Source organism: Piliocolobus tephrosceles, chromosome 17 (assembly GCF_002776525.5).
Source record: "Piliocolobus tephrosceles isolate RC106 chromosome 17, ASM277652v3, whole genome shotgun sequence".
In the NCBI taxonomy this organism is placed as follows: Eukaryota; Metazoa; Chordata; class Mammalia; order Primates; family Cercopithecidae; genus Piliocolobus; species Piliocolobus tephrosceles.
In genome coordinates, this window is record NC_045450.1 from 72,084,739 (window position 1) to 72,099,648 (window position 14,910).

General features: G+C 49.7%; 1 protein-coding gene across 1 annotated transcript in view; it reads right to left on the reverse strand.

The window, feature by feature from the left end:
- ZCCHC14 (zinc finger CCHC-type containing 14) overlaps window positions 1-14,910 on the reverse strand; it is an 86,340-nt gene that overhangs the window by 16,701 nt on the left and 54,729 nt on the right. Inside the window, exons 3-4 of the mRNA XM_031934460.1 lie at window positions 10,180-10,253; window positions 1,206-1,277 (exon numbers count right to left, since the gene is read on the reverse strand). Coding sequence (XP_031790320.1) covers window positions 1,206-1,277; window positions 10,180-10,253 — 146 coding nt within the window. The remainder of the gene's footprint in view (window positions 1-1,205; window positions 1,278-10,179; window positions 10,254-14,910) is intronic.

Genomic DNA, 14,910 nt, shown 5'->3' on the forward strand with positions numbered 1-14,910 from the left:
GGCAGGAGAACTGCTAAAACCCAGGAGGTAGAGGCTGCAGTGAAACGAGATCGCACCACTGCACTCCAGTCTGGACAACAGAGTGAGACTCCATCTCAAAAGAAAAAAAAAAAAACACTGAGACAAAAGCCCAATGAGTGGTCAAGGTTCCAGCCAGCATGAGTGGAGTCCAGAGAAGCTGTGTTTAACAAAAGGAGAAATTACGCACAGAGGAGAGGAAATTTAGTATTTGAAACACTACAGAAGGAAAAGCAGATTCCCAGGGGGGTGTGTTACCCTCGAAGGTGTGGCACTGTCATGTTCTTCAATGCCTGAGAGGCCAAAAAGATAAATGTAATCAGACATCATCCTCACTCCACGTTCTCCTGCAGGATGAGGCCCTTGGCTTTATAATGAAAACGTAACTGTCTTTGGAGACATTTACATATGTTATCCCATTCACAAAGGTGATGCCTGAGATGCATCACTCTGGCTGAGACAACGGTTCACGCTACAGCACAGGCCCGTGGGCCCTAAACATGTGTGCAGTTACATCTGTGTGTACACATGCTTTTGTAGGCAAAGATGCATTTATTTAGCAGTGGAACTTTTTGCTCAAATGGTATCTGCTGAACCAGATATTTGTAAAGATAAAGGTGGTGTACACCTGTGGTCTCAGCTACTGGGGAGGCTGAGGTGGGAGGATCACTTGAGCCCCAGGAGGTCAAGGCTGCAGTGAGCTGTGATGGCACCACCACAACCCAGCCTGGGCCAGAGAGCAAGATCTGGTCTCAAAAAAAAAAAAGGAAAAGAAGAAAAGAGAAGAGAAGAAAAGAACAGATACAGGTAGAACTAGGTGAAGCCTCTATCCACTCAGCCACCTGGGTGTGCCTCTCTCCCCCAGCCTTTGCCAAGGAAACCTGGGGGGCTGAAAAGTAACAAAAGAAATCAAATGTCCTCATCAGTCACTCACGCCTGGCACATCTCTCAGCGTCATCTCAGTCTCAACAACTGAAGGAGGGATCCGCGGGGTCACGGTCCAGTGCTTGTGGCCACACTCATGTTAGCAGCGGGCCTGGGACTCCACTGTGGCTGGGCAGGAGGCCCCACCCTGCGCATGCTCGCTCGCTAGCTGAAGGCAATGGCCTCTGAAATTACTCCGTGGTATCATCAGCCACTGGCGAATGTGATTCTTTTAATTTTTTAAGAGCCCGTGATTACCTTACCTTTGAAATAAATTCAGTCACTTCAGAGGAAGATTTGGTTACTGATGTTATTGAAGAATCAGACCATAAGACCTTAAAAACAAACAAACAAACAAACAAACCTTAGAAACAGATGCCACATACTTAGTTACCAGCACACGTGTCCTAGTACGACTGGGGCACAGGTTCAGTGGGCAGCCGAGTCCAGTGGGCTGCACACCTGCTGTGGGAAGCACCTAAGCATCCCTTGACTTGTTACAAAAAGAACAGTTCCATAGCTCCAGGCCCTCTAAAGTTTAACTTGTTTTGTGCAAATATTCAGATATCACCAAATTACTCGAGTGGGGTCTACAGCTGCCTCCTATAAGTTCCAGAAAATCCCTGACAATTACAATTGCTTGTGTGTGCCCTGTGCAACTTCCTTCTTCAGGGGACCTCCTCCTCTTAGGTGAGCCTACGTGCCTCAGATGCAGGACCAACGCATTCCCAGGGAGCAGCCCTTCAACCAGCAATAAGGGCCGTGGTGCGCCCAGGTGCTGTGGGCACACAGTGAGCCCAGGCCCTGCTCTCCGGACACTGCAGAGCTGTGGGGGCAGCGTGAGCAACATTGACAGCAACAGGACATCCATTGACAGCAACAGGACAGGGCAGTGACCACTAGGGCAGCAGAGGAGGGGTCCGAGGAAGAGCAGTGAAAAGGGCTTTCTGGAGGAGGTTCTGCCACGTCTGGTGTGCCCAGCCCCTGTGAGCATCTGCTTTCCTTCCCAGCATGCGGCAGCGGGCGGTGTCACTGCATGGCTGCCCAGATGCACGCGAAGCTCCCGTGGGGAAGCGGTGGTGTCTTTTTGCTCAGCTTGCCCACACTATCACAATGGTCGTCACATGAGGTGCTAACTAAAGCCGGCTGAGGGGGAAGGAGAGCGTACTTTTTGCACATTAGAGGGAGTTTCTGCATGGAGAAGAGCTTGGGTTGACTTTTGAAAGGCAAATAAGAAGTTAGCTACAGGAATGAGATGGACAGAAGGGATGGCCTGAGATGACAGGGAGGAGGCCAGGTCAGGAAGGGACAAGCACCAAATGCAAACTGTACTCAAGTCCACAAGAAGCCAGGGGATTTCAAGTCGGCAAATAAAATGACCAAATATATTATAAACAAGAAAATGTTGTATTAACAATGATTTAGAGCAAAGAGAGCTCACAGGCACCCAAACCACCTCTGCTCCCTCACCCACACCCACGGGCGGAGTCCAGCCTGTCCAGCCCGAGGCGTCCACCCTCCTGTCTGCTGAAACTCAGGCCAGTCTCTACACATCACGCAGGGGTCACTCCTGGGTCTGTTTCAACATGCTCTCATAACACACAGGCCAGCTGAGGGAAGGGCCAGCTCTTCTTCACCGGAACCCCAGTGCCTAACAGAATTCATCAAGGTAAGCACCAGCGTCCTTGGAACTAACGGCTGCAAGGTGTACACCTTGCCACCCAGAATCTTCCACACCTAAAATGAAAATGCTTGAGGCCAGGCGCAGTGGTTCACGCCTGTAATCCCAGCACTTTGGGAGGCTGAGGCGAGCGGATCACCTGAGCTCAGGAGTTCCAGACCAGCCTGACCAACATGGAGAAACCCCGTCTCTACTAAAAATACAAAATTAGCCAGGTGTGGTGGCAGGCGCCTATAATCCCAGCTACTCGGGGGGCTGAGGTGGGAGAATTGCTTGAATCCAAGAGGTGGAGGTTGCAGTGAGCTGAGATCACACCACTGCCCTCCAGGCTGGGCAACAAGAGCGAAACTCCATCTCAAAAAAAAAGAGGGGAGGGGAGAGGAGAGAAGAGAATGCTTGAGCTACTTCTCTGCCTGAAATATTAAAATCTCTCAGCACTAAAAATCTTGGGGATAGGTTCCTAAGCTGCTCCCCACACAGAACTCCAAGAACACCGCCAACAACGGGCGCAAACCCCTGCCATGAAGATGCCTGGCCCCCGTGCTGCTGACAGCGTGTATCTTTCAAGGTAAAGCGTGTCACAGAAAACGTCTCCCCTGCACAGCTCTTACACCTGCCTCCAGGCTGAATCTTTCCTATGGCGCCCTAACCCAGGGAAAACGTGAAATCCAACACCCCAATGATAAAATGTGGCATGGACAGATCATCTGATATTGAAATAGACAACCTGCTTTTCCAACAGTTATGCACTTTAATTACGCATAACTCTTCTACTTTGTGTTCGGATACATTTTTCTCTGACTTGCAGGTGCAGCTCACACTTCTCCCTAAGGCTGTCTGAAAGTGAACACTGGAAACAGAGACCACACGATCAGGCGGAGACCAGCCCACCTCGCTCTGCAGGTGATGCTGGCTGATGGCTGAGCTGCAGCAGCTGCACGATCCAGACCCAGCCAAGCCTCTACCTCACCTGCCCACTTGCCCCGGAGCGCCAGGAAGCAAAACCGGCCGCTGGAGGGGCGTGGGGGCAGGAAGAGCGTCCTGTTGTCATGCCTGCCTGACCTGCACTATGGGGACATGTGTCCAACCAAACTCACAAGCGTCCATGGCCAGCTACCTCATTACTTCACATTTCACCAAGAAAAAGTGCTGCCAGTTAGATTCTGGCACAGCATTCTCTATCACATCCCTGAAGAGCTACTTAGTCTTATCTGGATGAATTTTAACTCATCTTAATCATACCCCAAAGCCAAATGTGCACACAGCCCATGCATGCTCAGGACATCTTCACATGCGGAGCCTAGTTCCTCCGACTCACTGTGGACTGGCTCTGAACGTCAGCGTTTCTCTACACAGTCTCCCCATCTGGAGCCCCTGAAGCCACGCGGCGTCATTCTGCACAAGAAAAGGCTCAGCCAGGTATCCCTGGGGGCAGGGTCCAGCCACACCCTTGAGGGGACAGGCAGCCCAGTACCCCCCAGGTCTGAGGAGAGCCAAGGCCCAGCACAAAGACAGGCAAAGACAGCAGGGAGAACACACCAGCCTAGGGAAAGCATGGACTCTTTCTAAGAAAACTAAAAAATTTTCATCGATACTGTTACTGAGCTAAGAGAAAAAGGCATATCTGAGAACAGGATGCTATGAAAAAAGAACTGTCAGAGCTCAAGAGTTCTCTGAAATGAAAACCAGGCAGTAGGAATGAAACGCTCAACTAAAGACAGGAAGAGGCAGCCATCTACAGAACAGAGCAAAAACCCGACAGGACACGCGGGCTCGCATGCACACCAGAGGAGTTCCAGCCAATGGGGGAAGATGTGGGGGAAGGAGCAGTTTTCTAAGTCCTTGTGAATAAGCAAACACACACAAAACAGCTCCAGGGGAAATACAGTGTTGGATACCCAGTAGAGACATGAAAACACCCAGAATCTACCACTCAGCTCCGCCAGGGGTCGCCTTCTGCAGCCACACTCATCACCACAGGTCCCCCAACCTTGGAAGGCAGGGTCGGCCCAGTGCCTGCTGCTCTGGCAACACCTGAGGAATCACTGGGCCCTCTACCGTGCACATGCACACGTGCTAAAAACAGAGACTCAGGGAAACCTCACTTGCCAGGACTCCTTCTTTGCTAATAGTGACTGACAGCTTACTCAGAACTGTCAATGTTGCTTGGGGTATGACTTTTTTTTTTTTTGAAACAGAGTTTTGCTCTGTTGCCCAGGCTGGAGCTCAGTGGCGCGATCTCAGCTCCACTGCAAGCTCCGCCCATGGGTTCAAGTGATCCTTGTGCCTCAGCCACCCAAGTGAAAAAATAAACTTTCAAAGAAAAGATAACATTAAAATAATGTCTGAGTGACTTTAAAGGATAGTTTAATAAGAGTTGTTTATTAGTATTGTTTCATAATTTTTTTTTTTCTTTTTTGAGACAAGGTCTCTCACTATCCCCCAAGTTGGAGTGTAGTGGCATGATCTTGGCTCACTGCAGCCTTGACCTCCCAGGCTTGAGTGATCCTCCCACCTCAGCCTCCTTGGTAGCTGGGAATATAGGTGAGTGCCACAATGACCGACTAATTTTTGTATTTTTTTGCAGTGATGGGGTTTCACCATGTCACCCAGACTGGCTCAAGCGATCCGCCTGCCTTAGCCTCCCAAAGTGCTGGGATTACAGGTGTGAGCCACTGCCCTTGGCCTCTCTTTTTTTTTTTTTTTTTAAGAGATGGGGCTCACTGTGTTGCCCAGGTTGGTTGCAGTCTCCCGGCCTCCAGGTAATGCTCCTGCCTCAGCTGCCTACATGCTGATTTTATATCAAAAACGTTCCATCATTTGTTTCCTGCTTATTGATTTGATTTCCTCAGCAACTAGGAACTAGTAATTATAATTTCAGCAATATCAAAACCAGCTTCATAGAAAAAAAGCTTGTACATCTTCAAGTCATCTTAATCCAGATATGTATATCTTCCTATAAAACAGTAACCTTTCATTTGTATCCTGAAAAACGATACATAAAAATTAAAACGAGAAACAAGGCTGAGAAAATCAGTGGGGCAGGGAGAAGTTATTTATTTCTCCCTGAATAAGTGAAAGTTTTCAGAAAAAAATGTATCTTTGATTCTTGCCATACTGTTAGCAACAGACTGTTCTACCTCACTGAAGTATGGCAGACATTCCTACGAATGCTGTTTTATTGCTCTAGTCACAGTATAATCGCTATTTATTTCCACTTACAAAGGACAACTTGATTTTCATTAGTCAAGGTTCTATGGACAAAAGGAAAAGTTTGAATCTTCAAGTATTTTTTTTTTTAACAAAAAGAGCTGTAATGAATTATAACTGACGATGAACTGCACGTATTGAAAGGGGTCCATGTGCTGTTCTGATCTGAGGGCACCACGCCCCACCACAGCAGGGAGCATCACCCCTGAGGTGTCCCCCAGCCCCTCCCCCCAGTAAACCACTGACTGCTTTCTGTTGCTACAGATGAGTCTGCATTTTCTAGAATTTTATGTAACTGGACTCAGACACGGACTCACCGAGTACACACTTTTTGGAAGGAGTCGTCTAGTTTCTTTCACACAACACGAGATTCATGCATATCACTGAGCATCTCAGTTGTCCATTCTGAGACCACTCAGCATTATTGCCGGGTGGTATTCCACTGCGTGGACATAACACCAGGGCTGGCCTGTCCACGTGTCCGTCAACGGGTATCTCGGTTGTTTACAGTCTTGGAATGTTACAAACAAAGCTGCTATAAACACTCACGCACGAATCTTTTATGAACATGCGCTTAATTCCCCCAGGGTAAATACCTAGGCTGGAACTTACGGGTCACACTTTTTAAGAAACTGCCAAACTGTCTTCCGAAGTGGCTGCCCCATTTCCCATTCCCACCATCAGTGAATTAGTGAATGTGATTCCAGCTCCTCCACACCGCAGCCTGAGGTGGGTGGGGTCAGCGTTTTTCATTTGTATTTCAAGAGGTGTGCAGTGTTCTTTCACTGTGGGACTTGGCATTCTCCTAATGGCATTCTCCTAATGAGGAGGATGGTGACTCTTTTCACGTGTGTTTATTTGCCACCTACGTATCTTCCTTGGCAAATCATCATTTTTTTTCCTTTGTGGAGACAGGGTCTCACTGTTGCCCAGGCTGGTCTTGAACTCCTGGCCTCAAGGGATATTCCTGCCTCGGCCTCCCAAGTAGCTGGAACTGCAGGCATGTGTCTACACCTGGCAGAACTCTCAAAACTTAGTAAGAGGAAGCAACTTGTTGGGCATGGAGGCTCATGCCTGTGATCCCAGCAACCCTAGGAGTCCAGGACAGGAGGATCCCTTGAGGCAAGAGTTCAAGACCATCCAGAAGCAGATACCATCTCTTTTTTTTTTTTTTTTTTTTGAGACAGGTTTTGCTTTTGCTGCTCAGGCTGGAGTGCAGAAGCATGATCTTGGCTGACTGCAACCTCCACCTCCTGGCTTCAAGCGATTCTCCTGCCTCAGCCTCCCAAGCAGCTGGGATTACAGGTGCAGCTACCACGCCCGGCTAATTTTTCTATTTTTACTAGAGACAGGGTTTTGTCATTTTGGCTAGGCAGGTCTCAAACTCCTGACCTCAGGTGATTCGTCCGCCTTGGCCTCCCAAAGTGCTGGGATTATAGGCGTAAGCCACCGCGCCTGGCCGGAGACCCCATCTCTTAAAAAAAAAGTTTTGAGAATTCTTTATACATTCTGAATATATAAATCCTTCATCAGCTACACAACTTGCAAATATTTTCTCCTAATCTGAGCCTTTTCATTCTCTTCATAGTGTCTGTCAAAGAGAAAGTTTTAAACTTTAATATATTCTAATTCATTGATTTTGTCTTTTATGGATGTTTTTGGCACTGTATCTCAGAAATCCTTACCTAATTTAAATCACAAAGTTTGTTTTCTCCTAGCAGTTTTGTTTTGGGTTTACATTTAGGTCTCCGATCACTTCTGAGTTAATGTGGTGTTAGGGCTGCGGCGGGAGGCAAGGCTCGCTTCTCCTGCATATGGATGTCTGTTCCAGGGTGTCTGCTGAAGAGAGCATCCTTTCTTCACGGCACTCCTTCAGAGCCCGCGTGTGTGTGTGAGTCTATCCGGAGCCTCCTCTGTCCCACTCCTCTGTGCTGCCTTCCCTTTTGCTACCTCATGGCGTTATGATCCTGCTGTTTTGAGAAGTCTTGAAATCAGGTAGTGTGAGTCTTCCAATTTGCTGCTTCTTTTCAAAATTAACTACTGTAGTTCTTCCCATATCACTTTAACTTGATTTTTTTTTTTTTTTTTTGAGATGGAGTCTCACTCTGTTGTCAAGGCTGGAGTACAGTGGTGCAATCTCGGCTCACTGCAACCTCTGCCTCCTGGGTTCAAGCGATTCCCCGGCCTCAGCCTCCTGAGTAGCTGGGACTACAGGTGCCCACCACCACGCCTGGCTAATTTTTGTATTTTTAGTAGAGACAGGGTTTCACCATGTTGGCCAGGCTGGTCTTGAACTCCTGACCCCACGTGATCCACCCACCTTGGCCTCCCAAAGTGCTGGGATTACAGGTGTGAGCCACCGTGCCCCGCAAACTTTCAGAATCAACTTGATTTCTAAAATAGAAAAATACGGCCAGGTGTGATGGCTCATGCCTGTAATCCCCAGCACTTTGCCAGGCTGAGGCGGGCAGACAGCTTGAGCTGGGGAGTTCGAGACCAGCCTGAGCAACATGGTAAAACCCCGTCTCCACAAAAGTACAAAAATTAGCTTGGGTGTGGTGGCATGTGCCTGTGGTCCCAGCTACTGGGAGGCTAAGGTGAGGGAACTGCTTAAGCCCAGGAGGTTGAGGCTGTAGTGAACCAAGATCATGCCACTGCACTCCAGCCTGGTGACAGAACAAGATACTGTTGAAAGAAAGAAAGCAAGAAAGAAAAGAGAGAGAGAGAGAAAAGAAAAAAGAGAAGAGCAGAGCAGAGCAAGGCTTTGGCTGGTCAGGTTGTATGAAGTTCCCACACCTTACACTGTGTGGACCTGACTTCCGATTTCCTCACCACAAATAACTGCACTAAGGATTGGGAGCAAACTGAAGCCCACTGTGTTACAACCGCACGCGAAGACAGCTCCATGCACAGCACCTTCTTCAGGGCACAGTCCCCACCAGGATCTGAAGAGGCCTGACACCGCAATGCAAGGAATGAAGGAAGGTGTCACTCGCAACCACTGCAAAATGTCAGCAAACATCTAGGGTCACTGGGACTTCCGCTGGGTTCCAGGGCACTCAGAGAGTCCCTGTCGTCTTTCCCTGGGCTCCCCCTGGGCTGTACGACATGAGACCCAGGAACTCCGTGGGTGCCGAGACTCTGGCACTACTATCACAGGCGCCGGCAACCTCCAAACCTCAGCAAAGGATGTTCCTTACATTTTCAAAGGAAAAATGCACAGCGTAACAACTGCTTGTCACAACACAGTCTCCCAAACCAAGTGGAGACTTGTCCCTTTAGTGGAAAACAGGTTTAAAGTATTTTGGTGTAGCCATACTCTTCAAAACATCAGTAAGCTGCACAGGCGGATCGGCTCATGCCAGATGCTCACAGGAGTTCTGTCTGGAGAGCACGCTCCAGTGACGCTGTCCGTACTCGACACACACGTGGTCCCAGGAGAATATGCCCCTGCCAGGGTTCCTCACAGAGCCTTGACTGGGAGCTGGGCACCGTCAGCCGGGACATACTTCCCAGCCACTTAGGCATCCAGGTGGGACCAAGAAAGTAAATTTGGCCAATAAAATGTAAGTGAAGTGTCTAGAGGCTGCTTTCAGGAATGTTCCTTAAGAGAAAGATTTCAAGTCTGCCTTTCCTCCTCCTGCATCCTGCTGCCCAGGATGAACGCGTGAGGACTGGTGTCCTGGCTGCCACTTCGGGCTGGGAGCAGAGGTCAACATCCTAGGGAGGTCAGAGTAGCCAGAGGAGGCCTGTACCCCGAAGGGCACCCTGAGGTTCTGATGGGGCACAACGACCAGGGAGCAGGGTGGCCTCCTGCACGCCCTGCTGTGAGAGGGAAATGGGCTTCTGGCCGTCTCGACCCTGGTCACCAGGGGTCACCCGGAAACACAACACTGCTCAACTCTCCTGATTCTTTGTGGTACCCAACTTCAGTGACCAGCCCCCAGCAGCTAAGCATGTCAGTTTAGGGAGTGTTCCCTGCCCAGACCAAGGAGCTTTCATCACCAGTCCCCACAGGCACCATGGACCCGGGTTCTGTGTGCGTTGCTCTGCAAGCTGCCTCATCCAGTTCTACTAGAGCCCCGTGTGGTATGCACCATTCACACCTCAACTGACAACCCCAGGCCCTGCCCGAGCTCCCACCCTTCCCGCCTGTAGAGGCCCCGCAGCCAACAATCCCCATCCTGGAGACGGCCCACCCCGAGCCCAGAGCCAGCTTCCTATACAGCACTGGCACAGGGCTTTGCACAAGGCACAGCCTTAGCGAGGTAAAGAAAAGCATCTCCAGGGTAAGTGTTTCCTTCCTACCCTTACAGGAGAGAGGGGAAAAAAACTTAGCATCTTACCTCAAAGGAACATTCAACATTTCTGTCATTTTTTGTGTGTGATAATCCCTTCAGGTCTATCTTTTCAACACTCACTGTAAAAGTAAAACAAAAAACAAAAATGAAATAAGAGCTTGAAGTATATACATGATTATTTAGCATTTGATATTTAGCAGTTTTCAAAATGAGGTTCTCAGCGCCTAGGCTGTCCTGTCACTTCAGTGGTGCCTCACCTAGAACCAGAGCCAGGGAGGAAGGCGGGAGGCAGCACCGATGCAGGGCAGGTTTGCAACAGAAAGCAGGGAAAGCAAAGCCACATCTGGCAATACAAGGGCAGGAAACAGCTCTGGAGTACTGACATACGTTTATGGACCCAGCAAGAGCCCAGATGCAGCTACAACTGAGTATCTGTGCAGCCTCCCGGGTTCACCCTCAAAACCGTTACGAATCTGTCCCAACTTCTGAAAAGCTAATGCTCAGCATTTTCAATTGTGACTGTTTTAGACAATATTTCCCCAAGAACACAGTCACCTGGGAGCCTCTTCCATGTATTTTCTTTTCTTTCTTTTTTTTTTTTTTTTGAGACAGAGTCTTACTCTGTCTTGGCGGCTCACTGCAACCTCTGCCTCCTGGGTTCAAGTGATTCTCATGCCTCAGCCTCCCCAGTAGCTGGTATTACAGACGCACGCACCACCATGCCTGGCTGATTTTTGTAATTTTAGTAGAGAAGAGGTTTTGTCATGTTGGCCAGGTTGGTCTAAAACTCCTGACCTCAGGTGATCCACCCGCCTCAGCCTCCCGAACTGCTGGCGTGAGCCACCATGCCTGGCCTTTCTTTTCAACAGAATTCATTCTCATCCTTCTCTGTGAGGGCAAGGATGAGGAGACCAGAAGAGCAGTCCTGGGGGAATTAGGAAGACAGCGAACACTGTCTCAGAGCAGAACCAGGCTGCAGTGAATGAAGCTGCACAGGATGGATGGCGACAGGGACGAGAGGCCTCACCAGGCAGCCCGGAAGGCATCAGCCTACTCATCCCGTTTTCCCGTACACTGGTGCGTGTTTTTCTCATCAAAAATAAGATGATACAATTAGGTTTTAAGCACCATTTTTAAATGAGCCCAAATATCTGCTCAAAACAAAACAGCTGCATATGGAACGTGCTGTAGTTTCTGACTCAGCCGTTACCAAGGCAGGCCTGCCCTGCCGATCCAGCGCTGATGCTTCTCGCTGCCCAGCACGCCCGGCTCTGCCAGCTTCCACACTTCCCAGGTGCCAGGAGCCCCACGCCGCAGCTTCACACATAACTGGGAAAGAGGCTACGGAGCATTCTCCTGCCTTCCTCCACCAGGCTTCGCTGGGTCTAGAGGCCACCTGGCCGTGTGCGACAGGGATGTCTGCTAATTTGTAGAATCTAACTTTGTCCAATGTGAAATACTCAACACAACTTCTCAGAACTGCGAATGTGACACTTCCTGCAGGCACTCAAAGACCTCCCGGTCTCCCGCACCAACGTTCTCCAGAGCCCTCTCCACGGACGCCAGTGCTCACACAAGGTCACGGCCACCTCAAAAACCTGTATGGCCAAAAAGTATTTTGGGGCAGCTGAGAGCAGTGATTCACGCCTGGTATCCCAGCACTCTGGGGGGCCGAGGCAGGCGAATCACAAGGCCATGAGATCGAGAGCAGCCTGGCCAATATGGTGAATCCCTGTCTCTACTAAAAATACAAAAAATTAGCTGGGCGTAGTGGCAGGCGCCTGTACTCCCAGCTACTCGGGAGGCTGTGGCAGGAGAATCGCTTGAACCCGGGAGGCAGAGGTTCCAGCGAGCCGAGATCACGCCATTGCACTCCAGCTCGAGCAACACAGTGAGACTTTGTTTCTAAAAAACGATTTTTTGGGGAAAAAAAATCTCAGAAACTCCTTGTGAACTGTCAATGTACATTAGAATATTAAGGACTCTGAGAAGTCCTACAGTACCTAATAATTTTTTAAACAATTCCCCACATTTTTTGGCCACACAACTTCTAACATACACGAACCTCCCCTAGAGAAGGACCTGCTCTGTGCACACGCTCTGGGAATGGTTCTAAGCCTGCACTGCCCAAATCACCTGTGACAAGTTAAGTTAATTAAGAATGAATAAAATTTGCCGGGTGCGGTGGCTCACGCCTGTAATCCCAGCAGTTTGGGAGACCGAGGCGGGCGGATCATGAGGTCAGGAGATCAAGACCATCCTGGCTAACATGGTGAAACCCCACCTCTACTAAAAATACAAAAAATTAGCTGGGTGTTATGGCGGGTGCCTGTAGTCCCAGCTACTCGGGAGGCTGAAGCAGGAGAATGGCATGAACCCGGGAGGCGGAGCTTGCAGTGAGCCAAGATCGCACCACTGCACTCCAGCCTGGGCGACACAGCGAGACTCCATCTCAAAAAAAAAAAAAATGAATGAATAAAATTAAACGTTCAACCCCCCAGTCGTCCTGAAAAACCATGCTAAGGGTTCTGCAGCCACAGGAGGCTAGTGGCTGCCACGCTGGGCGTCGTGCTCCCGGACAGCGCTGTCTAAACCAACATCCGCCCGTCCGTGAGCAGCTCTGTGGGCCTCCACCACGCCCCCATCTGCATGTCCTCTGTGGCCGCCCCATGATGCCGTGGCTGAGGAGCTCTGCCAGACACCACTCTGCTCCCGGAGCCAATGACACTGACTCCCTGTGTCTCTGCAGAATGAGCCAGCCAACCCTGAGCTGAACCAACCATCCTCGCTCACTCCCCAGCATGTGCCACGAACACCCGGCCACGTCCCAGGTCACCCTGCAGGTGCTTCGAGGGTCATGGAGCACAAGGCAGCGGGCGCTGCGCCTCCCAGCAGCATCACCTGCTCTGCCGGCGACCCTCGTGCATCTCACAGATGTGGGAGTCCACTCGGCTTAAGAGTTCTTTAAGCTTAAAATAGCACCTCACAGGAAGGAATTACTATAAAAAATACAAATGTTTATTTCCTTTCTGGCAAAACAAAGAGCACAGCACATTTAGAGGCTGCACAGTCCTGCTGATGTTCACTCAGTGAAACTACACGCTGTTCCTGCCTGACTTCCTCAGACTGTCAGCAAATACATAGCTTTTATGTTTTTCTAAAGCAGTGCTTCTAAAACTTCCCACAATGACATCACTCTAATCCATATATTTTACTTTTTTAAACAACATATAGTGTCAATGAATACAGAAACATGCAGTCAGCATTCTCCCTGGCCACAGACACCATGTGTACCTCATGTCCCAGGACTGAATAATATGAGAGTTTATGAAAAAAGTAAAAAGAAAAAACCCCCATCTGGACTGAGAGTAGGAAATGACTCACTCATATCTCGTATCTGGACAGGAGAATGGGAAAAGCAGATGAATGTTATTCAGCTGTTTTCAAATAAAAGAGGCATTTCCAAGTCTAGGCCCCAAATGCTGGCGCATCCCTCTGCAGAATGGCCAGCCTGGGCAGTGGCCGCCCCCGGCCAGGGCAGCCCCGGGCCCAGGAGGGACACAGCGAGGCTCCCTCTACTCCTGCCCTGGACCCCGTGGGCTCCGTGGACTCTGAAGGCTGAGAAGGGGAGCCTGGGAAAGAGGGAAGACCAGGCACAAGAAGTGAGGGACCGGGCTAGTGCGGGGGCTGGGTGACCAGCCTGAGTTAAGGTCAGGAAGGATTTAAGCACGCTCTCAACTCTGGAGCCATTACAGATCATGATTCTAAAAACCACAACAAGAAAAAAGGCTTATAGAACATCGGGATAAATAGCTTACACACGCCAGGCTTATGCCTAAGTGATGGGTTGATGGGTGCAGCAACCCACCATGGCACACATTTACCTATGTAACAACCTGCATATCCTGCACACGTACCCCAGAACTTAAAAAGAGAAAAAAGGCTTAGATATTAAGTAGAAAATTACAAATCCTATGCATAACATGATGACAGTTTTGTTTAAAATGGATATGAAAACACTAAAACTAAACGATTGAAAGTGATGGGAACAGCTGTGTACGGTGGCGAAGTGAAGAGCAGCTTTTCCCCACATTTCTGTCATGTGGTTTTGCCATCTCAAAGTGAATACCTATCTGCACACAGACACTCATTACAACCCACTTCCAGTCTGCCCCCAGTGTGGCTGCCTTCCCCTGCCTCCCTGGTCACCCAGCACTGCCTTCTGTGGAGCGTAAGCAAATGCCTAGATAAATTCAGGGGCGGCCGGGCGCGGTGGCTCATGCTTATAATCCCAGCACTTTGGGAGGCTGAGGTAGGTGGATCACCTGAGGTCAGGAGTTCGAGAACAGCCTGACCAACATGGAGAAACCCCATCTCTAGTAAAAATACAAAATTAGCCGGGTATGGTGGTGCATGCCTGTAATTCCAGCTACTTGGGAGGCTGAGGCAGGAGAACAGCTTGACCCCAGGAGACAGAGGTGGTGGTGAGTCGAGATTCATGCCACTGCACTCCAGCCTGGGCAACAACAGTGAAATTCCATCTCAAAAAAAAAAAAATCAGGGGCAAACAGCACCCCATCAGCTGACAGGAGAGAGCAGAGCCAGAGGGACTACGAAGACAGGATTCGCACTGGCCAGAAAGCCTCCGTGAAGAAAGTGTTCGGCGTGCATGGCGATTCGGCCACAGTGCATGGCAGCCAAAGCCATGAGGAGTCTCTCCTGGAGCACTGAGGCTGGTCAGCACCGCACCCAGGCAGGCCTGTGTGGGCACAAACA